At 45.0% G+C, this 26,997-nt stretch overlaps 1 protein-coding gene across 2 annotated transcripts in view; it reads left to right on the top strand.

Moving 5' to 3' along the window:
• The first annotated feature begins 215 nt into the window (after positions 1-215).
• Positions 216-26,997, top strand: part of LOC147890736 (mediator of RNA polymerase II transcription subunit 10b-like) — a 30,595-nt gene continuing 3,813 nt past the window's right edge. The window contains exons 1-4 of one of the 2 annotated variants that reach the window (XM_087389907.1): positions 216-570; positions 700-780; positions 854-956; positions 14,607-14,696. In XM_087389907.1, the coding sequence (XP_087246033.1) occupies positions 353-570; positions 700-780; positions 854-956; positions 14,607-14,696 (492 nt within the window). In that variant the 5' untranslated portion in view covers positions 216-352. The remainder of the gene's footprint in view (positions 571-699; positions 781-853; positions 957-14,606; positions 14,697-26,997) is intronic. The other variant, XR_015542628.1, reaches the window with a different exon arrangement.

Raw genomic sequence — 26,997 nt, 5'->3', positions numbered from 1 at the left:
TTAATGCATGCATTTAGTGACTTAGTCCTCTCTCTCTCTCTATTCTCTCTCCCCTCCCCCCTTTCTCTTCTCCTTTTCTCTCTCTCTCTCTCTCTTTCTTCTTCTTCTCTCTAGGCAAGCCCCCCCCTCTCTCTCTCTCAATGAAATTCATCTTGTTGACTTTTGGACCCTTTGCATTTAGTACTCTTTGTAGACTCTTTCCTTTTCATGCTTTCAATTTTATGCTCTCTCTTAAGCATTTCACTCACCAGAGGCCTAATGAATGATACATATATATATCATTCACCTTGTTTTTCTTGGAATAGGCCCTCGTTAGTGCAGTGTTACAAAACACAGAAGCACGCGACTAGCTATGGACGCCCGCCCTCGCACCCCTGCAAACACCGCCACTACAGCGCCACCGGTCGCACCTCCTCCTTCCACAGTCCCCGGAGCAGGAACAACACAAACAGCTGCAGCCTTGGACGATATCTCGGCCTCTATCCAGCGCTCCCTGGCTTTGTTGCACCAGTTGCACTGCTCCGTGTCCGCATTCACCCTCCCCTCTCAAGTAGCGTTGCTGGAGCGCCTGTATGCAGTCTTTTGCGCTTGCCCTGTCAATTTTTATGGCAGTACCTGGGATTTTTTGCGTTGGGTTGTTTAGAGAAAGGCTTCGTATAAGTAAATTCCCGCAACTTGATTGCATGTTAAACGATGCAGCAACGGTGTGATGAAGGAGCTCTCTGTCATGCATTCAGCTGCTGATGATTGCCACTTTCAGATACCCATCGACGTGATTCGGTTAGTACTCCAAAGGTTGTTCGATTCTGGGCTTATTCAGGAAATATCATACTGACACGAAATTTCCATGCAGTTTTATCGATGAAGGCCGAAACCCCGACGAGTTTACGAAGGATCTAATCAATAATTGCATACAGCGAAACCAGGCAACAAAAGGAAAAGTAGATGCGTTCAAAGTAAGACCACTTTTTTTATGTCGTACAAATTGACTTATTCATTTTTACAAAATTTTGATTTTGAAAAATTAGATATATTCGTCTTATGAAGGTATATCTACATGCTGCTTGTTTGGTCATTGAGAAGTAAATTTGCTCCCAGCTGTCGTAACCTTACACTCATCTATCTGGGGGCTTAACTGGCTGCTGGGAGACTGCCTGGGTGATACCTCAACGATGGCCCAAGAGTCCTATTTATAGGGAGGGTGGTGCCCACCCCGTTCCTAGTACTGGTGGACGGCCCACAAAAACACAGGCTGACTGGACCCATGTAGGTACCGCAACTGTCAGCCATGGCCGACCACTTATATTCCTTGACTGAGTATACACATGGTGCCGAATGATGGATGGGTTGAAACAGACCCTTGGGTGCTTGGTAGCATCTGGACACTTCCAAGTTTATGAGGGGGGCAACTAGATGGTCATCTACCTGATCGAGGATGGCCTGATTATCAGTGATCATCATGAAATCATGACCCATTGGTTGTACTTGACGATGGTGTTAGGGCATCTTATAAGGTCAAAAAGTCTGATGACATTGGAGACAAGAAGAAAAAGAGGCAGTGTTTCTACTGCAGGAAACTTGGCACTTTGCAAATGATTGCAGGAAAAAGAAGGCAGACTAGAAAAAGAAGAATGAAAATAAGCCCAAGGAAGGGAAGCCAATGTGACAGTAGGGGAACTCTTTACGGTCATTGAGCACTGCTCTGCACATTCAGTGATTGAACACAAATCTAAAACTGTTAGGGTTTATTGATAGTAGTGATTGTGCAAGATGCTCAGATGATAGAAGTTCTACTTCTGGATATTGTTTCAACATTGGATCTGGCTTGATATCGTGGAGCAGTAAGAAGCATAGTACTCTTGCTTTATCGTCCATGGAAGCTGAATCTAAAGCATCCACTAATGTAGCCTACGAGGCTATTTGGTTGAGGAGGATCTTAAATGATATTTGGACTTATTCAAAAAGATCGAACTCTGTTATTGACTAATAATCAAAGCTCTATTAAATTAGCCAAGGATAGATGAGGTGGCTGATATCCTAATCAAACTTCTTGCTAGAATTCCAACTTGATGTGAGTGAAGCCTAATCCATTATTCGTCAAGGGCGAGTGTTGGAGAAAGTGATGAATTGTGGACGCAGCTTTGGGGTAATTTTTGATCAGGATTAAGAAAAGGTACATCCATGATGTTATGTCATGGACAAGGCTAGAGATTTTAAGGGGTCACATGATGTGGCAAGCCCCCACATCATGGATGAAAGGGATGGTTGCCACATGGTATTGGTCTATCTCTTGTGGCCTTGCGACATGTCACACTAACATTCACTCAACCATTTCGCTCACTCTAGGGCAGCCAATCAGATGCAAGTATTGCATCTAGTGCATGTGTTTGGTGCATTTTACACTATGTCGGTGTATCACATAGGATGTCATAGTAGCTAGTCCCTGCTATGAGTGATGGAGCTTATGGTTTTGAACCTTATGAGTGAATATCATGAGATTGAAACTGCATTATATGCTCTATTTCTAGAGGATGAGTCTGGGTATGTTCCTTGATTCATCTAGATATATGCCACATAGGATGGGGCTGAAGCCCTAGCTTTTGTGAGAAGCTGACACGTCCCAGCACTCCTGAAACCTCTGATCTGCAAGCAAACACAAGAACACACACAACGTGAGAAAGTGAGCAGGCTGCTCACCACCCAACCATGACATCTACGGGATGTGATCCCGAATCAGGAGATGTCCCCTCCGAGCCACGAGCTGAGCTACTGGCACGAACTCCCAACCAGATCCAAACCAGCCTGGTGTCCCATACCACCAGGTGGCGCTGTTAAGCCTGGGATCTGCTACTGGGCCTTGGGCTACGCTAAGATGCAGGCGCGCGTCCGCGACTCAATCCAAGATCAGACCTAGCACCTGGGAACGAAACTTGCTCCCATCGGCTCTCTGAGAACTGAACCCCCTGGGCCCCTTATATAGACTCGGGCCCCAAGCGCCAAAAATAGCGAAGACCTCTAACTGGTTCGTACCCTTGCCACTCAACTCGAGAATCAAGCCTGCCTAACTCTAAGCCTCCCCAGGCTACCTGAGCTAGTCTTGTGTACCTAGTACACGTCAGATACCAATCCGTGCACATGACATACTTCCCCTCCTCTAAGAACTCACTCCTGAGTTCGCTAAAAAACCCGGAAATGTTCTTTGGAGGTTTTGTAATGTCTCCCATGTTGCATCCTCCTCAACACGATCCTTCCACTTGATCTTGTATTCCGTGATACATCAATTACGAATCTGTCTGTCACGAAAGTCAAGAATACACTTAGGTTCGTGGGGAATAAAAGTCAAATCTGTAACTTCTATTATCTCTTGAGGAGAAACAAGTTGATCATCCGCACCCAAGACTTCTTTCAGTCTACTGACATGAAAGACTGGATGTACTTTAACATCAGGAGGCAATTCTAGTCGATATGCAACTGGTCCAATTCTTTTAATGACCTTGAACGGACCACAGTATCTGGGGGATAATTTCGGAACCAAACCAGTACTTAGGCTCTTGGATTCCTTGGGAATTCGCAAATATACCATCGTTCCTTCAGAGAACTCTCTAGGTGAACGATGTCTATTAGCATAAAATCTGTCCCGATCTTGGGCACTTCTAATAGACTCCTTGGCAAACTGTAACATTTCCCGCATGTCTTGCAAGAAGTTCTTTGCAGCATCATTTTGAATCCCTTTTAATCCAACCATAACTGGTGACTTAGGTTGAAACCCGTACATAAGCGTAAAAGGACTGTAACCAGTACTCGAATGCTTTGCACTGTTATAAGCAAATTCTATCATAGGTAGATAATCTTCCCATGAAGACTGTCTCTTAGATACATATGCCCGAAGCATGTCTTCAACCAATTGGTTAACCTTCTCTGTACTTCCATCGGATTGTGCATGATCTGAGGAACTCATACTTAGAGTAGTTTCTAACTTCTCAAAAACAAGTGTCCAAAAGTTACTTGTAAACTTTGAGTCCCTATCACTGACTATGTCAGAGGGTAAACCATACAGCTTAAACAAGTGGTCCACAAACTCGTGAGCCAGCTGAACAGCTGAAATAGTTGTTCTAGTAGGTAAGAACCTAGCCATTTTTGTCAAACGGTCAACTATGACTCAAATGGAGTCATGACCCTTGCGCGTTCGAGGCAACCCAGTAATAAAATCCATGGAAATACTTTCCCATTTATTACCTGGAATCTGTAATGGCTGTAATAAACCCGCGCTTCTAAGGCGTTCTGCCTTAGTAACCTGACAAACCCGGCAACCTACTACATAGTTCTCAATAAATGCACGCATCTTAGGCTAATAAAAGGTATGCTTCACAAGAGACAGAGTTCGATGTATACCCGGATGTCCAGCACTAGGAGCATCATGACACTCCCAGAGAATCTTGGATCTAAGTTCCAGAACATCTGGCACACAAATCTTTCCATTCCGGAACAGCAAGCCGTTCCTAATCATCCACCGACCTCCCGCCGCCTGTACCGTAGGTGGCACAATCCCTGAGTCCTGGTCAACCATGGAGCTCCCATCCTGGACTCTCTGCCAATAAGAACTGAAATGACTATCAGTTGCGTAAAGCCCTCTCAAGGATTGAAATAGGTCTGAGGATATTTTCGTAAATGACATAGCATTTACAAACTTGACTCGACTTAAGGCATCCACCACACTATTCAACGAACCCTTTCGATAACGTATTTCGAAATCAAAATCTTGCATTAATTCTGCCCATCTAGCTTTCCGTCCCCTCAATTCAGACCCATCACACACATACTTAATTGACTGATGATCAGTCAATACAAGAAACTTTGAACCATACAAGTAGTGTCTCCAAACCTTAAGGGTATACACTACAGCATAAAGTTCCTTTTCTAGTGTGGGCCAACGATATTGGGTGTCGTCTAGCTTCTTACTCTCGAAAGCTACAGGTCTGCCTTCTTGGAATAGAGCTGCCTCAATTGCAAAATCACTCGCATCGGCCTCTAAAACATAAGGCCGGGTAGGATCGAGTAATGCAAGAACGGGTGCTTCCTTGATAGAAAACTTCAAGGTTTCAAAAGCCTTGTTCAATGCATCATTCCAAGAGATCGGCTGGGTAGACCTACGTCCACGACCTTTTAATATGTTTGTGAGGGGTGGCGTGATATGTGAATAATCACGCACTGACTTCCGTAGAAATACCGTAAATCCTAGGAAAGAACGAAGTTGTTTCATAGTCTGAGGGATAGGCCATTTTAAAACCTTCTGGATACGATCCAGATCAATGCTAATACCTTCAGAAGAAATCTTGTGTCCTAAGTAAATGATCTCCTTCATAAAGAAGTCACATTTACTCATCTTGGCATAGAGCTTATGCTGTCTTAGAATAACTAAGACAATCTGGAGGTGTCCTATGTGATCCTCAAGCGTTCGGCTATATACCAAGATGTCATCTAAGAACACTACAACGAATTTGCCGAGAAAATCTCGAAACAAATCGTTCATCATCTGCTGGAAGGTGGCAGGAGCATTGGTCAAACCAAAAGGTAATACAAGAAACTCGTAGTGGCCATACCTAGTTCGGAATGTGGTTCTATCTATGTGTTTAGCATAGATACGGATTTGGTGATAACACGTACGCAAATCAATCTTAGTGAAATACTTCGCTCCAGCCAAACGGTCTATCAGATCATCGGAACGTGGTAGAGGGTATCGATTCTTAATTGTCACTTTATTCAATCGTTTATAATCTATACACATTCTCCATGTAGAATCTTTCTTCTTCCTTAAGAGGACAGGTGCTCCCCAAGGTGATTTACTTGGGCGTATATAGCCCATATTCAGGTAATCCTGTAGCTGTGAAGCTAGCTCATCCTCCTCAAGCTGGCTCATCCTATAAGGTGGTACACTAATAGGTTGAGCGCCAGGTACTAAATCTATGCGATGATCTACTGCCCGTTCTGGAGGTAAACCTTCCGGCAGTTGAGCAGGGAATACATCCTTGAAACCATCTAACAACATTCTCAATTCACGGTGTTCAAACACACTTAAATCATTCTTGTTATTTACAGAGACAACAAATGAAGAAAGCGGAATCAAAACACACTGATAGACATCATAATGAGAAGTGTTTAATATATTCCGAAGCTGCATCGCAGATACAATAGGTCCCTGAGAAGAGGGAATATTATCGCACTGAATACAAAATTGGGTGTCCTTATCCACAAAAGAAAGGGTATGCTCTGTCCATCCAATCCGAATATTGTGGGTTTTAAACCACTCTATTCCGATTAACAAGTCCACATGCTCCAAGTGCATAACATAGCACGTAAGAGCCCCTGTGTATGCTTGAATCCGGATAGGAAGCGCTTCAATCTTGCGATCTCAAAACTGCTTCCCAGCTGGAAGCTGCACCTCATAGGTGTGATCGCTAGGTATCGTGGACAGCCCCATCTTCTGCACAAATTTGTAATTAACAAAGTTGTGAGAGCTGCCCTGGTCAAAGAGAATGTGAACCCTTTGGTCCCTAACTTCTCCATAAACTCGGAAAAGATCATGTGAACCAAATAACGAAGTATTAAAAGTGCAATTACAAGAAAGTGGGCAGGTAATGACATTTACAGAAATACCTGTCATCGAAACTTGGTTTGCTCCCTTGGCTTTGGTACCCGGACCCGCTTGGAGCTTCGGTCCCAGCGTGTGCTTTTGATTCTTGCGCTTTGGACACTCATTCTTGGTGTGGCCCCGCTCCTCGCAGTAGAAGCAACGTCCTTCCTTCTTTAGCTTCAAGGTACGAAGGAAACGGGCACGACCATTCTTCGCCTGAGTCAAGTGTTTCTTGGAGGCGTTGTCTATAGACTTCATCTCCCCGGTACCAGTGGTAGACTGGAAGAACTTCCGTTTGTTCTTCCCACTCGTGTCGAAAACTGTAGTTGCCTTTGCACTAGCCATGGTATCATCATAAATACACGCGTAATTCATGGCCTCTTGCAACGTGGTACATTTGTTGTTCTTGATCTGCAACTTGTACGAATCTGGCAAACCATCCATAAAGAAACCTAACAAGGTCACTGGATCCATCTTTGTGGCTCTGGTCTGCAGATCTTGAAACCTTTGAAGATAAACTTCAAATGTCAAGTTCAGCTTAGACATATCGAGGGCTTTAAGCTTGCCTACGATATCATAGTCGTCCTCCTTCTTCAGGAACTCTTTTCTGAAGATCCCTTCGAAATCATAGTTACCAGCCGAAACGGAAACGGAAGAAACGGAAACGGAAGAAACGGAGTTTCCGGGCCTCGCCGAAACGGAAACGGAAGAAACGGCAATATGATATAATTTATGTATAAAAATTTATTTTTTATACATAATATAATTATCAATAGAGTGCAAATCATACATAATACAAATTACAATTATCTATACTTGAAGGCTGAAGCTTCAGGCTTTAGCCTTCAAGCATCAATGCATCATTCATGATTCATGCCTCTATGATTCTAAATTCTTGAATGATGCTTCAATAATCTGAAATCAACATGTATCATGAGTCATGACTAACAAGTTTGGCATTACAAGAATCTGAAATTTAGAAGTTTGAAGTACTTAAAAGTTTAAACTTAGCACACAAGTTGAAACTTGAAACTTGAAACTTGAAACTTGAAACTTGAAAGTATTCAATGTCCAGACTCCATAGATGATCATGATTCATGGTCCACAAATTTCATGATCATGATTCATGACTCATGACTCATGAGTCATGCAAGACTCAAAATAAAAGCACTCATGGATGATATAAAAACACAGCAGGACTACTGATCATCTGCATCATCCATGGACTCCTCGTCATCGTCATCCTCTGCGTCCTCAGATAAGTTCGAGGCATCTATGTCACTGTCTGAAGAAGAATCATCAACATCAGGATCAGGACCATCGGGTGCAACTGAAGTCCTAGCACCATCTCCAGATGGTTGAGTGTATGATCGTGTGTGGTGTGCTGGTGCTGACAGCTCCTCATACAACATGGTGTATATGTCCAGCTCCTCCTGTGGGATATCTGGTATGACCTCCATCTTCTCCACGTCCACCTTGTCTACATTCACTTGGCGAGGTTCGGGGCAGCCGGCGGTGAACTCAAGGAGACGGAGGTTGCAATGACAAAACACCAACCGCTCCAATTGAGCCGTGCTCAATCTGTTCCTCTTCTTTGTGTGAAAGAGGGCCCAAGTGCTCCAGTTCCTCTCACAAGGACCGGAACTGCAGTCCTGTGAGAGAACACGTATAGCAAGGCGTTTCTGCCATAAGCCAATTAAGCCGAGATAAGTATCAGGAACTTGATAACTTTAAACATATTTGTAGTAGATAAAACTTCAAATTACTTAATGACTAAGCTCCAACTAGTGGCGTTGGAACTTGTCTCTTAGACTCTTACCAAAGTAGGAGTACAGTTGCCATATTTCTCCCACCAGGAGACAGGTTGCAACTGTGTCTCTCGGAGCCTAGCTGTAGGTCGACCAAAGGAGAGGCTGTGATTGCGGAACAATAGAAGTTCATCCTTCAGTCTTCGTTGCATCTCCAAGTCACCACCCGTCCAATTTTGTAGATACTGTTGCATCCCCTCCTCCAACTCGTCATTCTCATATTGCTCTTGACTGCGCCAGAGCGGATGCAATACATGTGCCACCGCATGGATTGGGCGGTGGAACCAATTCCACCGCTTATTCCATATAGCACGGATGGACTCAACCCTAAATCATGCCACAAGAAATTAGAATGCATTATGCATGCAAAATTCATAGACTATAGATAATAGTACATACATAATATATATCTGAAAATTCCAGGCTTCATGATAACAAATTGCCATTTAGTAACTGCAATAATTATACATATTACAAAAGTAAAAAGTCTTACTTATCAGGCGATAGGGAAGTGTTTCTGTTGAGGGCCTCTCCAATCTTGTCCATAAACTCGTACAAGAGCCCTAATGTGCTTCCCTCCATGTCTGTGATGCGAAGCACCGTGTAGATAGGATTAATCGATTTGATTAATGCCTCCGCCTGATTCCACCAAGACTCATCCATGATCATGCGAAAAAATTTGATAGACTTTGCTTGGCCTCTATCATCCCAATCTCCCCACTCCCGAGACACAACCGTGCGCAACAAGCCCTGGCGCACTCGCACAAGCCTCTCCACCACTATGAACATGTAAGCAAACCTTGTGGTTGGAGGTTTCAATAGCTCAAGGTCACTGTAAGCCCGATAGATGCTGAGGACTTTGGGTCTCTTCGTGACAAACTTCACGATACTGCGGGCTGTGGAGAAGATGGCATCAATCCAAGGTATCTTCCCTAGGTCCTCGATCAAAAGATCAAGGCAATGTGAGGCACAGGGTGTCCACACAATCTTAGGAAACTCATCTTCTAACATGGCACCCATTGACACACAATTGCTGCCATTATCTGTCACCACGTGCACCACATACTCAACACCTATCTCCATAATGGCTGCCCGTAAATGCTCCCAAATATACAGCTTTGTAATCACTGTACCTGCAGTGGAAGCGTCTATGGCTCTCAAGAACATGGTTCCCTTGCAAGAAGACACTAAAATATTGTACACATTCCTCTTGTGTGCATCTGACCATCCATCGCATAAGAGTGTGCATCCATATTTTTTCCAAGTCTCTTTCTTGGTCTTCCACACATTCCCTCTCTCTTCTTAGCTCTCTTGTCCGCAAGGCCTCATATGTAGGTCCTTCCCATTCATACCCAATGCAGCTTACGGCTCTCATGGCCTTCCTCCATCATGTAGTCTTCGCCACATGAAAGGGTATTGCACATTGTATGAAGAGCTTTGTGAGCTCACTAGTGGCCTCCTTCACTGCTTGCTTTTGCAAGCGTGCTTGAATGCTAGACCTTTGCAGTGATCCTCTTTTCCCCGCACTAGCATCCACACTAATTGATCCATGTGGCAAGGGTGTTCTTGTGGCACTAGGACCCGCGCTCGATGTAGTTGATGCCCCTCTACTTCTCTTTGCAGAACCCAATGTGCTGGCATCATCCAATGGCTCAGTGTCAGCAGCCTCTTCTTCATCTTGCAGCCCTTGTCCTCCACTTTTTGCAGCCAAGGCTGCCATACGCGCACGCTTCCATTCTGTTAGGCCACCTTTCACTGCAGTAGGCACGAACTCACAAGGTCCTACATCCTTGCAGGGAACACCTGCTAAGATGGTCTTTCACCCGTGTGACAGACCCCGTCTTGCTTATGCCGCAATAGTTGCATCTCCACTTCTTGGAGCCACCGCCTCCTTTATAACTATCCAGGAGGGAGACATGGACCCAATAAGCATCTCTCGGCATTGAGGAGGATGGAGAGGTGAGAAGGAGGATGGAGAGGTCACAAGTGACTCGTGAGAAAGGATGGGAGGTAGACTGTAGAAGGAGGATGGAGAGATAGAGGTAAAAGAGGATGGAGAGGATGGAGAGGATGGAGAGGTAGAAGTGAAGGAGAATGGAGAGGAGGAGGATGGAGAGGTAGAAGGTAAGATTAAAGAGAGGATGGAGAGAAGAAGGATGGAGGGATGGAGTCAGGAGAGCAGGCTGCCAAGCTGCAGGCTGCAGCTTGCAGGATGGAGAAGATGGAGCAAAGGATGAAGAGGATGGAGAGAGCTCAGAGAAGGATGGAGGTGAGGGTAGGTCCAAGAGCAAAGGATGGGATGGAGAGAGCTTGAAGAAGTGGAGGAAGGATGCTGAAAGGATGCGGGAGGCGGCGAAAGACGAAGGCGGCGAAATTCTGGAAGAAAACCCATTTTTAGGGTTTCTGGGAAAACAGGAAAAACGAAACGCCGTTTCTTGACGAAACGGCGTTTCCGTTTCGCCGCTTCCGTTTCTGCCCACGAAACGTACGTTTCGTGCAACTATGTTCGAAATCTATCCATGTTACCGGCTTAGGTTGGAGTTCCTTCGACCACAACAAAGCCTTTCCTGACATGAAGCCGGCTGCAAGCTGTATTTTCTTGTCATCTGGGTACGGGTGGAACTGGAAGTGTACTTGCCACTTGTGCAACCAAGTGTCAACAACCTCCTTGGTTTGAGACTTCCGATCTCCGAGGAAAGGGTCTGGAGTTATGTTCGGACCTAACACTGAAGCCATGGCATCCACATGCGTGAGTGCCTGCACAGTGCTAGTCAGAAGTGTGAGAGTAGTCTGAATCCCTTGGAGTTGCTGTGTCAACCTCGTTTGATTCGCATTAACCTGCTCAAACTTTCCATCTAGAGCAGTGGTGAATTCACTGAAGGCTTTCTTTGTAATCAGATCGTCGTAAAGACCCTGGTCTTCCTCAGCAGGGTAGTCCAAATCCTGATCTCCCATGGCAAACTCAGGATTTACAGAATCAGCCATGTCTGAAATCTGATCTGAAAAGAGTAGCGAACTGAGAGAAATAACTGGGGGAATCGAAGCTGAAAGGAGAGTGGAGCAGAGAAAAAAAAACCGTCCCAAGAGGAGGTGACGGAAGAAGAGGAGTTGGCCGAAAAGAAGATGCTGGAAGCTGACGATCAGCTTGCAAGCTGGTTCCGCTGCAAGCTGCAGTGTACGGAAGTCTGCTGCGGGCCGTACTGTACGGAAATCTGGTGCAGGCTATACGGAAATCTGCCGTAGACTGTGGCCGTTCCTAGATGGGGAAATCTGGTAGAAGTGTAAGGAGGTTTTCTTGCGCACTCTAGCTTAGGCTGTGGCTGAGCTTGGGATCCTGCCAGGCTATAAAGGAGATGGTGCAGCTAATCTAGGAAGCTATGCTTTCTAGAAAATCTCACCCTCCCAATCTTGTAGGGTTGATGCTTTTTTTAGCATCAAACCCCTCCTAACCTTGGAGGGTTGCTGCTTTTTCTCGCCCCACCCTCCCAACTTGGAGGGTGGTGCTTTTTTCGAAAAAACAGCTCCTCCAACAGTCTGGCCGCACCCTGCTCCAGCCTATGGCGCACCTCCCTGCCTGGCCGAATCCCTCTCCAGCCTATGGCGCACCACTCAGCCTCTCCTACCTGCGTCACCTACCACTGCGCAGCCCTGACCAGCACACGGAATCCCCTCGCCTACCAATCAGCTCTTCTCACGCCTCTCCTCCATTCATCTCCACTCTCACCTAGCTACATCTCACACCCTCTCTCACTTTTCCCTCCAGTAATTTCGAAATCATCACTCACCTTCTTCCTACCTTTTCTTTACATCCTGACCACTTCCCATAACCCATGAACCAACAAGATCTTGCAGCAACAAATTTCGAAATTAGGGCATACCTGGAGGAAGAAATCGTCCAAAATTTTCGCATCATAAGTTCCTACCTCAGGAGCTGGCTCTGATACCAACTGACATGTCCCAGCACTCCTGAAACCTCTGATCTGCAAGCAAACACAAGAACACACACAACGTGAGAAACTGAGCAGGCTGCTCACCACCCAACCATGACATCTACGGGATGTGATCCCGAATCAGGAGATGTCCCCTCCGAGCCACGAGCTGAGCTACTGGCACGAACTCCCAACCAGATCCAAACCAGCTTGGTGTCCCATATCACCAGGTGGCGCTGTGAAGCCTGGGATCTGCTACTGGGCCTTGGGCTATGCTAAGATGCAGGCGCGCGTCCGCGACTCAATCTAGGATCAGACCTAGCACCTGGGAACGAAACTTGCTCCCATCGGCTTTCTGAGAACTGAACCCCTGGGCCCCTTATATAGACTCGAGCCCCAAGCGCCAAAAATAGCGAAGACCTCTAACTGGTTCGTACCCTTGCCACTCAACCCGAGAATCAAGCCTGCCTAACTCGAAGCCTCCCCAGGCTACCTGAGCTAGTCTTGTGTACCCAGTACACGTCAGATACCAATCCGTGCACATGACAGAAGCCACCATGAAGCGTCCTAAGAAGCTTCCTTCTCCCCTCCTCACCTCCACATGTCCTCGTTTAGGTTTGCCATATTTGGGGGTCATTGTGTACTTCTAGTTAGTTGCTGCACATTCAGTTGTATGCTTTTATTCTAGCTAGTATTGGCATTCCATTGCAGCAATTCATGTGTTTGTACATCTATTCCTATCTGTGTGTGGAGGGCACTATAGTCGAATAGGCCTTCTGTTCTTGTTTTCTTTCAGATCAGGACAGCTGCCACACACAGCAGCCTTCACAGACAATTGTAGGACCATGTTGGAGCCCTTGAGGGGGCCATGTAAGGAGCGCACCTGGTATAGAGGTCCCGCACCTTGCCCCATAGCTGTGCCAAAGCCCCGGGGGGGGTATCAAATGGGGGCTCAACCTCTGCATTATATCCAAGGCACATCAAGGCACACATTTGCATATGGGAATAAGTCCCTTAATATCACGAGGGTGAGGCTCAAGAAATCTCAATCCACTCTGTTATAGGCCCTTTCAAATCCAAGTGTAGGATCGCAAATGGTTGAGACCCTTGCCATGCACACTCTGTGATGCTTTCCAAGATGCTCCTGTCCTGGACAAAGTTGTTATAGGCCCTTTCAAATCCAAGTGTAGGATCGCAAATGGTTGAGACCCTTGCCGTGCACACTCTGTGATGCTTTCCAAGATGCTCCTGTCCTGGACAAAGTTGTTTGTGTATTGTAGATGATATCTAAGAGGTGTGGCTTTAACAGTAAACTCAAGACCTTGGCCAAGATCTTGTATGCGGTGTCTTTGACTGTCATCAGGCACCACTATTGAATGTCCATCCAATCGCCTCTAATTGGCATAAGAAAATCCATCAAGGGGCAAGAGATCAAGGCACGTGTCTTGTGTCAAAAATCCGTTGAAAGGTGAGGTGCAAAGGGGTGACCAGATGCTACAAAAAGGTGCAGAAGAAAAGTGGGAAGGGGCCATCCTCCGCAGGGCATTTCTGGATCGGAAGGGCTTAAGAAGCTCCCCCATTAGTGAAAGGGGTCTCTCATCATGCATGGAGAAACCACTGAGGGGATGTACTGTCTTCCCCGGCTGCCCTCACATGCAGAGTCTTCTCCTCTGCTTGGAAGAGCTAGCATAGTAGGCAGTGGACATCTCTAGGATCTCTTAAGGATTAGAGTGGAAGGTGTTTGCTATGCAGTAGAGCAGCCCATTATCTTCTTGTCAAAGTAATAATTCAACTGCAGTAGCAGGTTACATGCAGATTCAACATTCCATTTTTATGCAGACAAATGTTTAAGTCAGGTGGATTCAGTAATTGATTTTGCGTATGTGCAAAAGGGTAGTTCGTGCAGCCCAAATATGGCCATAGTGATCCAATCCATGTTAGTAACAGAATCTAGATATGTCATTTTCTGGCCTTTCTATCATGGGAAGAGTAGGGGCATGGCGGTATGGTTAAGGTTTATACTTGGAGAAGAAATAACTCATGAATCTGTTTCTTTAGTCAAATCACCCCATTTTATAAGCATGATCTTCCTTCCATGATTGCTTTTCTCTATCCAAATATAGTGGTCATTGCATATTGCATATAGTTGTCCTCAGTGAGCTTTATTGGAAGCTGTGCTACAGACAGCTTAGCGCTGAAGTTTTTGTTTTGGGGTTAACCCTTAGTCCTTATTGGCAGGCACTTCGCAAACATCTATTAGAGGAAATTGAGGATGCTTATCCTGAAGAAACTGAGGCATATCGGCAATTACGAACTGCATCAGCTTTGGTAAGAGATTTTTGGGTAGAATGCTCTTTGTTATAGAGGGCTTTACTCCACATATACAGGGTAGATAACACTTCCTGAAAGGCAGAAAGATTTTGGTTTATTGCTCTTATATTTTGTGAAGCGAATGATGCCTGATTCCTGATGAAAGAATGTGCAACGGTCCTTGATATAGAGGAAGTTATTTCTGATATATTGTGTACCTTTTGTGTATTGCTTTCTTAAAATACAGAGATTATTTTCTGTGCTTACTCTTATGAGCATGTTGTCAGGAAGAGGCATATATTGGCCAACTTCAACAGCGATTTGATGCAATTATCAGATTTAAATTTGGCTCACCTGTTAACTTTCAATCTTTAAAAAGGAAAAGTGGGCTAAGTTAGCAGAGGGCTCGCATGACTTGTACTAGGGGTTTTGTAGCACACGAGGGCAAAGGTGCCTGAGAAGGAGTCTATATAAATCAACCCTCATGGCATTCTACTCACACGTTTGACATAACCTTACGCGCTCCCGAATCTACTCAGCTCTCCTGTTTGCTCTCCAGCTGTGTGCTTCTCTCTCTCAGCATGGCTTTATTTTATCACCTGACATTGATCTGGATGAGGCAGTCATATCCCGAGTCTCTATAGACAGGCAAGCCCTGATCACCTTGTATGGACACTCTTTCTTGGACTTGGGCAGGGTACATGACGTGATCATCTATAATGGTTTAGATATTGGCCTTCTTTAGCCAGGCTCGCATATTTTTCACATCGAGGAGGTTCTAGTGTAGCTGACTACCTCATGGGATACATTTTGCATCCACCATTGGGCCATGCATAAGGGGGGGATCCATTGGTGTTATGCCCGGCACGATGGTGTTGGACCACTCGTCCATTTATTACATCTAGAACAGCACAAGAGGGGCTTCCCCCAAAAAGGGGTTAGGATTCCAAATGTGTTGCTTTAGTAGTAGGAGGTCCAACAGGCCATGGACTAGATCTTGTGAGTAGATGATGCCTTCCCGCAAAATGGGTGTACTAGATGGATGGTTGATGCCATTCGATGGAGCAGCATGTAGCTCTAGTCTCATGTACTGCAACACAGGTAAATGCGAGACCTTTAGGATAGGAGAGGGAACTAGCTTCTATCAAGGGACTCAGGAGTCAGGGAACACGAGCCGTCTCTTAGTGTCTAGTGGACAAATACGGGAGCGCAATAGGGAGATAGGATGACACGACAGTTTTCCAAACCGTGGCCTCAATTCGGCAAGGTCTCAACTATAGATAGATGAGGGAAGATGCAACGACTACTACCGGCAGCTCTTTTAGACAAAGGAACCCAACATTTGACAATCTGGCCAGCAGTTGTTGGTAGTTTGGGAGGGAGTCCACCCCCCCATCCCCTCTGTGGTCACCTCAAGCATTATGACTTAGATAGAGGCCCCCTAGACGGATGAGGGCGACGAGAAGTCCTTATGGTTCTCCCAATTCAGTAATGCCCGAGCAAGGAGTACTTGTTCTTGATGTTCTTTTGTGCTTTTGGGAGCACCTTCATACTCCCTTGCATTTGGCTTTTCAAGAGATCTTTTGTTCAGGCTGCCCCCTTGCTTGCTTGCTCAAGGATGGATTTGCTAGACCCTAAAAGCGGGAAACCAGACTAACATCTGTCAATTACGCCGATCATATGTTGAAAGTACCTAACAAGATCTTAGCCAAGGTCTTCAGCTTTTTGATCTGTCCTATCTCGTCGACATCATCCATGTCACCTAGATGGGATTTGTCCAGGAGGGGAGCATCGTATAAAAACACATAAAAGAGCTTCTCCTACAATTAAAGAATTCTTGGGGTTTGTGTGATATGCTATGTAAGTGTTAAAGGCAAGTGTTAATCTTTGCTTTATGCATGATGGGGAAAGGACATAACAAACTTAGGGGGCATCGTTGGCTCCAAACCAACCTTTGAAGGCCCAAGACAACAAGCAGGGGTTAAGACTCCCAGCCAAACTACACATTGGTTCAAGGGCCATTGTGTCACTTGGTTGAGCTTCTTGCTCCTTTCTAAAAAAATAAGTGCCAGTACACGGCCACAACCACAATTTCTCTAGAAAAAGCAATTTGGAATGTGGTGCTGCCATAATTCCTAACCTGTTTGTTCTAGCCACTACTCTAGCATCTACATCATTTGGACCTTCCTCATATGGTGGAAGAGAATCGGGTTTCATAGCTTCTCTCTTGTGGCTGTGAAGTGCAGCGGAAATGAATGGGGGAGAGAGAGAGAGAGAGAGAGAGAGAGAGAGAGAGAGAGAGAGAGAGAGCACGCCTCACACACACACACTGAGAAGGAGAGAAAGTAGAGAGAGACACAAGAGAACTGCAAGTGCTCTCTGGAGAAAACCCCTCTACAACTGGAGGAAAACCTTGGAACCAACAAGTTGCTCGAGTGCTCAGACGAACAGCTCAACGACCACGAGAAAACGAGGCACAGAGAATGGAAGATCAGCTCCACACCTCTGCCCTAGAACTGCTCCTTAGGTGCGCACTGGGCTGGCTCTGCCGCTCCACTAGGCACCGCACTAAATAGAAGTTGGTGGGGGGGGGGGCTATGCAACCTCCTAGTCGGCTAGCGTAGGGCAGGGCAAACCTGCTTGCTGATGTGGGCCAACCCACAGGTCAAGTCAGTTGCATGCACAAGGCGTCTAGAAGGACAACTCGCCCACTTTGGTGTAATAGGAAGCTGCTAGGAGATTGCGATTTGATTTCTGTTGTCCCTAGGCTGATTCTGGGCAGATCTGATTAGGGTGAATTGATCCTGGACGTCTGCAGGCTGTTCTGGAGCAGGATCTGCCTGGGTGATTTCTCCCGGAGCTGGATTTTGCCGTTTCCCAGGCGAGGGAGGCAGGGGATTTCATCTGAGGGTGAATCCTGCAGATTCAGGTGCCAGGGAAGCAGGGCGATTTCACCAAGAGGGGATTCTTGTTGATCTAGGGGCAAGGAAGTAGGGTGATTTCTATTTGATTTCGAGGCCCAAGAACATGGCGATTTGATTCCTGGGCTGCGCAGGTGCTTCCAGAGCGTGTTAGATCAGGGTGATTTGATTTGTGGCAATTCTGGTCTTTTCCAGGGCTCCTACAGGCTGGACGAGTTGCTTTGTGGGCTGTGTTTTTGTTGGCTGGCCTGTCTTTTGCTGATTTCTAACAGAGATCAGGCTGTGGATGCCGTAGTTGGTTTGTTGTTGGGCAGTAGAAGGCTGGTCGTTAAGATTTTGGGCTGATTCCAGGCTGGGGCTGCTTTCCAGGTGATTGTGCGGCGAGATTACTTGCTATTGGTTAGCTGTTGAGCCTTGCTGTGCATTACGATTCATTGGTTGTTAGTCGAGGGGCACCGTAACAGCCAAGGGCTGAGTGCTGCCCTTGTTTGCCAAAGGATTGATGCCGTAACAGCTTGGCAGGGCTGTGATTGTTGGGTGATTTCCATTGTGAGAGTAGAGGTAGGTTGTCAGAAGGGTTTTGCCCTAGGTTGGATGCATTTGTTGTCATGATCGGCTGAGTTTGCTGGAAGCAGAGGCTATACTGTTACTGGATGCCTACAAGAAGGATTCAGTACTCTTGGTAATCTGTTTTCAGTGGAATAAATAATAAGAAATACCACAAGGGGTGCCAGCTGATTTGGGGCCAATCGGTGTACTTTGTTTTGAGTAGGAGCATTCTACCTCCCTTGTGTTATTGTTTTGCTGTGGGTGTGTTGCGAGTGGGATAATACTTGCTAAGTTGTTTTTAACGTCCTAATTTTATTATAGGCTGGTTGCATGGTTCCATTGGTGGGATATCATCAACTTTCATAAGAGGTGAGCCCATGGCCGTGTGGGGGAGCAAGTATTACTGGCTGAGTCATAAATTACAGCAAGGTAACTCACAGGAATCATGGCACAAAGTAAGATATTCAAGTGAGTAATGATTGGGAGGATGATGACCCAGAATAGGGCGATGAAGTTTTCGGTGAAGAGCAATCTATTCATGAAGGAACTGTTGTAGGTGAGCAATATGCGGACAAGCAGCCGGGAGTGAATCAACGTGGCTCTCGTGTGTCGCTATCAAAGATGTTGAAGCAAGAAATGTGATGAGGTAGATTCGGATGCTTTGCTTCAAGAGCAGATGGTTACGGTGATGGGAGCCATAACTCAGCTCTCACAGAATCCATGATTTGTAGAATTAATGCAAGGCCCATCAAAGGCCAAGGGGCGGAAAGCCTCTTCAAAGGAAAAGGGGTCAAAGGGTGATCCAAAGGCATCTTCAGGGCCCATGCCACAGGAGGGACAACAGATTGCTGAGGTGGCACAGTTGGCCTCCACACAGGATATTTTGGGGGAGGATCCGTGTTTCAGGATATGGCTGGTCAAGCTGGAGGAGGCTCTAGTGTGTGTGGTAATTATGCAATGGGTTTCCAGCCTGGTATGGAAGGCATGTTAGGGCGTATACAGCCCAATATGGTGTATGGTAATGTTGGCATGCAGCCAGGGATGCAAGCAGGAATGGAAGGGATGATGGGAAATCCTATTGGTGTGCAAAATATACTAAGTTTTGGGGCTGCCATGCCTAACGCAGCAGTGGGTAGTGATAAAGCCAGCCAGAATGTTAGTATTCCTGCCTTGATTCCTTTGTTGAAGCCCCCTATGTATGATAATTTGACACCAAAAGGAAAAGCTAAGGATTTCAAAGAGGGAGGCTCAGCTGTCAAATTTGAAACTTTCAACGGTGTGCTGGATAGATTGAAAGCTTTAACTTTCTTGCAGCAATTTGATGCGGCCCATTGAGGAGGGAACTTTATGGAGTCGTCCAAGATTAGAAAGGCTACTACTTTCATGAAAGGGAATGCATTGCAATGGTGGATGAATCTTTTGTCCCGGAGTCAATGACCTAGCCAAGGCCCTGAATGATCTTCGGCTTGAGATGGTGGGCATCAAAAATCAATCCAATCGCCCTCCAACATGTGTTTTCAGCTTCCTGGTTGACCACTACCTCGAGGTTGATGTTATGACAGCCTGTCATAACTTAAATGCAGCCAAACAGATAGAGAAATATTGTTGTGGATTGCCTAAGGAGATCCGTGACTATTGCACAAAGACACGGGTCACAAATATGTCAATTGATTGAAAATGGCATCAACTGATGCCATATTGCAAGGGATGTCGAGTGATTGGAAGGGTTCTAAGAAAGAGTATGCAAGAAAGTCTGGAAAGACTGTAAAGCCTAATTTTGTTGAGGTAAAAGGACATGCAAGGCTAATGGTCCAAAGATTAGGTGGATGAGTTCGGAAGAGAGACAGGCTCTCAGGGATGCAAACAAGTGCTTTCACTGCAAGAAAGAAGGGCATGTGGCTTGTGATTAACGTAAAAGAAAAGAATCTAATTATAACAGATTTGATATAGGTGATAAGAATGATAGGGGCAAAAAATGGAAGCCCTCTGTGGGATTATTGCTGGATGTGATAAGTGAGAAGCCACATGGAGAGGATACAGATTTATGCCATATTTGGGGTAAAGTGTGAGATCATACAGCTTTGATCTTCTTTGACCAAGGGGCCAGAGCTAATTTCATCTCCTCTGAACTTGCAGCTAAGCTTGGTATTCATAAGGAGATGGGGCCATTGTGTGAAGGCAGAATGGCTAATCCCGAACTCACTTAACCGGTAACTCCGATTATTGGGAAGCTGCGTGCCATTACATGATTGTGATGTTTTTCTAGGCACACCATGGATGCTGTGATAGAAGCCCGTAAGAAGAAAATTACAGGTACACATTGAGGGAAGACTCACATGATAGATGCCAAATTGAAGGGAGAGTCATTTCCTATTGTATCGGCTTCTGCCATATAGAGCCAGACAGTAGCCCGCCTAATAAGCCGCCATACAGGGTCAGTGCGACGTAGCTGGAAGAAATAATGAGTCAGGTCTATGACTTTTAGAGAAGGGGTCGTACTGCTCATTGGTACTGCTTCTTCAGAAGAAAGATGGTTCTTGGTGTATGTGTATTGATTACCGCACCTTGAACAAGATCACCATTAAGAATTGCTTCCCGATTCCCAAGATTTACGATATTTTGGATAGGCTTGAGGGCTCAGCGGTATTAAGTTGCATAGATTTGAAAAGTGTTTATCATTAGATTTGGATACGCCCTGAGGATGTCTGTAAGACAACATTTAGGACTACTTTTGGCTTATATGAGTTTCTGGTGATGCCTTTTGGGCTTGCTAATGCTTTGGCCACGTTCAATCATATGATGGACATATTTTTGGGAGCACAGGTCTTTTGTTGGTACGTTTTCTGATGGTATGATCGTGTTCTCGAAGAATGAGGACGAGCATAGGAAGCATTTGGCGATTGTATTTGCCGAGCTCAGGAAACATAAGTTGATTGTCAATCGGAAGATAAGTGAATTTATCATGCAGGAGATACACTTTTTGGGACATATTGTTTCCAAAGATGGGGTAAGGTCGAGGCAATCAGGAGTTGACCCTAACCTAGGAATTTGCATGAGGTACAGAGCTTTCTCGGGCTATGTTCATATTATTGTCGTTTCATTCGTCACTTTGCCGAGATTGCCAGTCCACTACATGCTTTCTAGAAGAAGGAAACATCGTTTGTTTGGACTGAGAAGCAGAATGCCTCTTTTGAGACACTGAAGGAAAAGCTTACTTCAGATCCGGTGCTGATTTTGCCTGATTTATAGAAGCCTTTTCATGTTCAAGCAGATAGATGTGGCAAAAATGGTATCGGGCCGGTTCTGATGCAGGAAGGACGGGTTGTGGCTTATGAAAGTCGCATTTTACAGCCTCCTGAAAAGCATTTGCAGATTTATGAGAAGGAAATGTTGGCTGTATTTCATGCCCTTTCTACTTGGAAGTATTATTTATTGGGAGCTGATTTTACATTATAGACTGATCATCAATCTTTGCGGTATTTCCTCACGCAGTCCAAGTTATCGAAAAAGCATATGCGATGGGCAAATTTCTTGTCCATCTTTAATTTTCAGATTATTCATGTGGAGGGCAAGAAGAATGTGGTTGCAGATGTTTTGTCCAGGAAGCCACAAATATCTGCAGTCTCTATTGCTTATCATGATGCATTGGAGCCATGAAGGGCCAATATGCTGAGGATGAAGATTTTGCTCAGATTTTTGATCAGTTATCAAATGGGCAGCGACTAGAGCATTATGCTCTTAAGGAAGGGTTTTTAATGATGCATGGCTGTTTTTGTGTGACCAAGTAGTTGAGGCCCGAAGTGATCATGGAGAGTCATGCACCACCTTATGCAGGGCATAGGGCATTGATGCCACAGTTAGAGCGGTGGAGCATTACTTTTATTGGCCTAATTTGCGCCGAGATGTGGAAGAGTATGTCAAGACATGCTTGAAATGCCAAAAGGTTAAGTATGATGGACAGAAGGCACCGGGCTTGTTACATCCACTATCAATCCCTAGCAAACGGTGGGAAAGCATTGCCATGGATTTCATCTCTGATCTTCCTCGTATGTCGACGGGACATGATGGAATTATTGATCGATTCAGTAAGCAAGCTCATTTTATACCCGTGTGGAAGAAAATTACATGGCACGGTTATTTATGCAACATATCTTTAAGTACCAGGGATGCTGACATGTATTGTCAGTGACAGGGATCCTCGCATGACGAGTCTTTTCTGGAGGGGACTGTTTGGCAATTTGGGTACCACATTGAAGTTCTCATCCTCATTTCACCCACAAACTGGTGGGTAGTTAGAGCTAGCAAATTCAACGGTGTTGGATCTTTTGAAATGCTATGTTTCTGACCATAAGGCTCAATGCTAGCAGTATTTACCTTTGGCTGAATTTGCATATAATAATACGGTGCATACTACTACACGAAAGGCTCTGTTTCAGATTATTATTGGAGGGCGGAAATTCCACCTATGTTGCATACCAAAGATAAAATCTTGGAGGGAGATAAGTTTGTGGAGAATTTGGATGTAGCTTACAGGAAAGCCAAACTTGCCTTTTAGAAGACTAAAGAGAAGCAGCGGATAAACACTGCCGGTATTTGCAGTTCATAGAGGGTGATTATGCTGCGTTTTGCTAAAGGTAGACTGAAAAACAGCAGAGGGAAAGATAGGTTGTACCCCAAGTTGAGCCTACAATATTATGAGCCTTTGAAGTCATTGAAAAGATAAATGATGTGGCTTACAGGTTAGATTGGCTGGATGGTTGGAGAATTCACAATACCTTCCATATGAGTCTCTTGAAACCATTCCATGGTCCTCTTCCAACGTGACGGCTAAGGCGTTTATCATCGACTCTTTTGCTACCTGCACTCTCTCTCTCCTAAATGATCCTTCAGTGGTATCAGAGCCACGTTTGACTCGTTTCTTGCCCTCGGATCTGCATCTGCTCCCTGTGCCACCATCCGTACAGTTTGTACGACTGTACGGAGGATCGTACAGATCCCGCGTCAGAATCTGTACTTCTACTAGTTGCTTCCGTACGTACTCGTGTTGTACTTGCATCATACAGCCTGCACACAGGACACCCGTATACCTGCATCGCCGTAGTTGCACGTGGGAGCGTACCTGCTCCGTATTTGTGCCGTACAGCTCCATACTTAAGCAGCTGTATAGATACGTACTTGCATTGTTGTTCAGCCGTACATCTTTCGTACAAAAGTACGGAAGGTCTTGTTATTGGTGTATTTCTGTACAGTCACGTGTGCACGCACCAGGCTACCGTACAGTTCCGTACAGCTGTCGTACACTTCCGTACATTCGTACACCATGCGTCCGTACATTGTACCAGTTTCGTACAGTTGTACTTGTTTCGGGATCTCCGTACAGGTTTTTGCACGTGCGAAGTAATATTCAGAACATTCTCAAAATTTGGGGCTTTTGAGGGCTTTTGCTGTATACTTTCGGACAGTTGCACTTTTGCAGTCAATTTGTGGACAGCAAGTCTTAATTTTGCAGTTGCAAGCCTTGAGGCTGTCTTTTGGGATTTGGTCTGCAATTTCTTATTTGATTGGAGTACATTTGGGTCAGATTGCAGGACATTGAGTCACATTTGCGGGACATTGAGCCAGATTTGCATACATTGGGTCACATTTGCAAAAATTTCAGCAAAATTTGGGGCTTTTCTGCATTTGCCTTCTTTTTGGCCTATTTGCCCTCAATAAATTTGGGGCTTTTGCCATATTTGCTGTTTTTGCTGTGAACATTGCCTACCACAGTCAGATTTGGGTCAGATCTGCATTTGCCCTTTGATTTGGGTTGAAAAATTGCAGGTATTTGTTGTCATTTTTGGACAGCCAGCTTTTTGCAGTGATAGCCTTGAGGCTTTTGGGTTTTCAAGTCTTTTTCAGGGTATCACATTTGCTATGGCTGGGAACAATCAAGATTTATTTGGAGTTCTTCGTGAAGATGATAAGTTGGATGGCACCAACTATCCGATGTGGTCTTATCTCATGAAACATATTCTAGTTGCAAAGCATTTGTGGAATATTGTTTCTGGGGCTGATCTGAGGCCAGCCAATGCTACAGTGGTTGCCTCTACTGCTAGTCCCTCTGCAGGGGGTACTATTCCTGATACCTCTTCCTCTAGCACTCCTGTTGCTGCTCTTCCAACTCAAGAACAGTCAAGATGGGATGCAAGAGATGCAAATGCACATTCATGCATTGCTTTATCATGCAAGAGAATCATTATTCCACACATCCGGTCTTGCAGGACAGCAAAGGATGCTTGTGATAAATTGGCTTCTCTCTATCAGATTCGCAATGAAGCTCGTGTTGCATATTTGAGAAGGCAATTACAGGAAGTTAGTATGAATGAAGGTGACTCTATGGATGCATACCTGACAAAGGTCAAGGACCTCATGGAACAGCTTGCCAACATTGATGAGGTGGTGCCAAATTCACAGCTTGTTAGTACCACATTGAATGGACTGCCAGATACATATCAAGGGTTTGCTACAACCCTTCGATTAGTGGCCATGGGTAATCCAGACCACAATTCTTTTGATTAGCTAGTTACTTTGCTTTTGCAGGAAGAGCAAAGTAGAGCTAATAGACAAGCCATTATAATGCTTCATATGCTGTAAAAGGAGTTGGAGATGTGCAGCTCACATCCATTTCAAGCCATCCTGTTACTCTGACAAATGTTCTTTTTGTGCCTGGAATTGAAGTCTTGATTTCAAGTTCAGTAATTGCCACTTCAGGTTTCAGAGTTATTTTTGATGGCTACAGATGCCTAGTTTATGATCTTCGTGATGACAATGCCATAGTTCTCACTGGCACTTTGCAAAAGGAGCTTTATCACCTTGATCATCACTCAGCTGCACTTTCTATTGAAGCATTGGCTATTTCAAATTCACAGCTTGCTGAAACTCATCTTTGGCATGAGAGAATGGGCCATCTCAATTATATAGCTCTTGCAAAGCTACATTCACAGCAGATGGCAAATGATGTACCTCAAACTTACACAGTTTCGAAACATGTGTGTGAGGGTTGTCTTTTGGGTAAGATGCATCGATTTTCTTTTCAAAAGAATTGTCCAAAACTCGCACAAAGGAAATTGCAGCTAGTGCACAGTGATGTTGGTGGCCCAATGAGGACAAATGCCATTGGGAGGTACAAGTATTTCATGACTCTCATTGATGATTTCACAAGATATTGCTGGATATATCCTTTAAAAGCCAAATCTGAAGTTTTCTTATGCTTTCAGAGATGGCTGAATATGATTGAGAATGAATCGGGATGCAAGCTTGGCACCCTTAACACAGATAGGGGGGGAGAGTATATGTCAAAGGAGTTTGATGCCTTTCTGTCTTCACGGGGCATTATTCACTCATGTACTACTCCTTACACTCAGCAGAATCCTGTCTCTGAAAGGAAAAACAGGTCCACAATGGAGATGGCCAGATGCATGCGTAAGGCCAAGTCTTTGCCCAATAAATTTTGGCTTGATGCAGTGATGTATGCCAACTATGTGCTGAATAGATCACCTACACGGGCATTGCAGACTTTTACACCTTATGAAGCATGGAAAGGCAGGAAGCCTTCACTTTCACACGAGAGTTTTTGGGTCTCTTGCATATGTTCATGTACCATCTCAGCTGAGACATAAGCTTGATGACAAGGCAATCAAATGCATATTTATTGGTTACAGCCAGGAGAGTAGAGGGTATCGGTTATACCAACCAAATACTGGGAAGATTATTGTCAGTAGAGATGTAATCTTTGCTGAACATTCAGCTTCTCCTCTTGTGGACTGCAAAGCTAAGCCAAATGTTGACATGTTTGATGCCTTTGAATCTTGGTTACCTGTGCCATCCTCAAAAGAGGACTTTGACCAGCAACATTAGCCTCCTGCAGGCCCTCCACCAAGCAATAATCAGCCACTACCTCATGCTGATTTGCAGGTTTCTCTTCCGGCTCAAAATGATTCCACTATTCATGATGCAGTCATTGAAGAAAGAGCTGTCAATAGACAGCAAAGGCAAGTTCCCAGATGGCTTCTTGATACATTGAGGGACACCAAACAAGATCAGCCTTTTGCTTCCCGGACAAGATCAGGGAATAGACAGCATGGTCACTTTCTTGAGTTTGCACTCCTTGCTACAACTTGCAATGAAGAGCCTCTGTGCCATACAGATGCTTTTGATAGCAAAGAGTGGATGGATGCAATGAGAGCTGAGTTACATTCCATTGCTAAAAATGACACATGGGAATTAGTAGATCTCCCTCCAGGCAAGCATGCCATTGGAACCAGGTGGGTCTACAAATTAAAAAGGAAATCTGATGGCAGCATAGATCTATACAAAGCCTGTCTTGTTGCAAAAGCGTATGCCCAACAACAAGGCATTGACTTTGACGAGACATTTGCTCCCACATCCAGGATTACTACCATTAGATGTGTCATTGCCATTGCAGCCCATCATCATTGGCAAGTGCACCAACTTGACATCAAGACTGCTTTTCTTCATGGGGATCTACAGGAAGAAGTCTATGTCACACAACCTCCTGGCTTTGAGGTTGTTAATTCTGAAAATAAGGTATGCCGGCTTAGAAAAGCCCTTTATGGTTTGAAGCAGGCACCCAGGGCATGGTATGCCAAAATTCATGCACACTTACTATCCCTTGGTTTTCAGAATAGACCCTCAGAACCCACTCTTTATGTCCGCGGGAGTGGATCTGATTTTTTAGTGCTGATTTTATATGTGGATGATATGCTCATCACGGGCCCAGATACTCAGCAAATTGCAGCTTTCAAGGCTGATTTGTAGCAGATTTTTGACATGTCAGACATGGGACA

Source organism: Dipteris shenzhenensis, chromosome 18 (assembly GCF_047967505.1).
Source record: "Dipteris shenzhenensis isolate YYH24624 ecotype China chromosome 18, Dip_SZ_1.0, whole genome shotgun sequence".
Classification (NCBI taxonomy): Eukaryota; Viridiplantae; Streptophyta; class Polypodiopsida; order Gleicheniales; family Dipteridaceae; genus Dipteris; species Dipteris shenzhenensis.
This window is presented reverse-complemented; position numbering and strand designations above follow the sequence as displayed.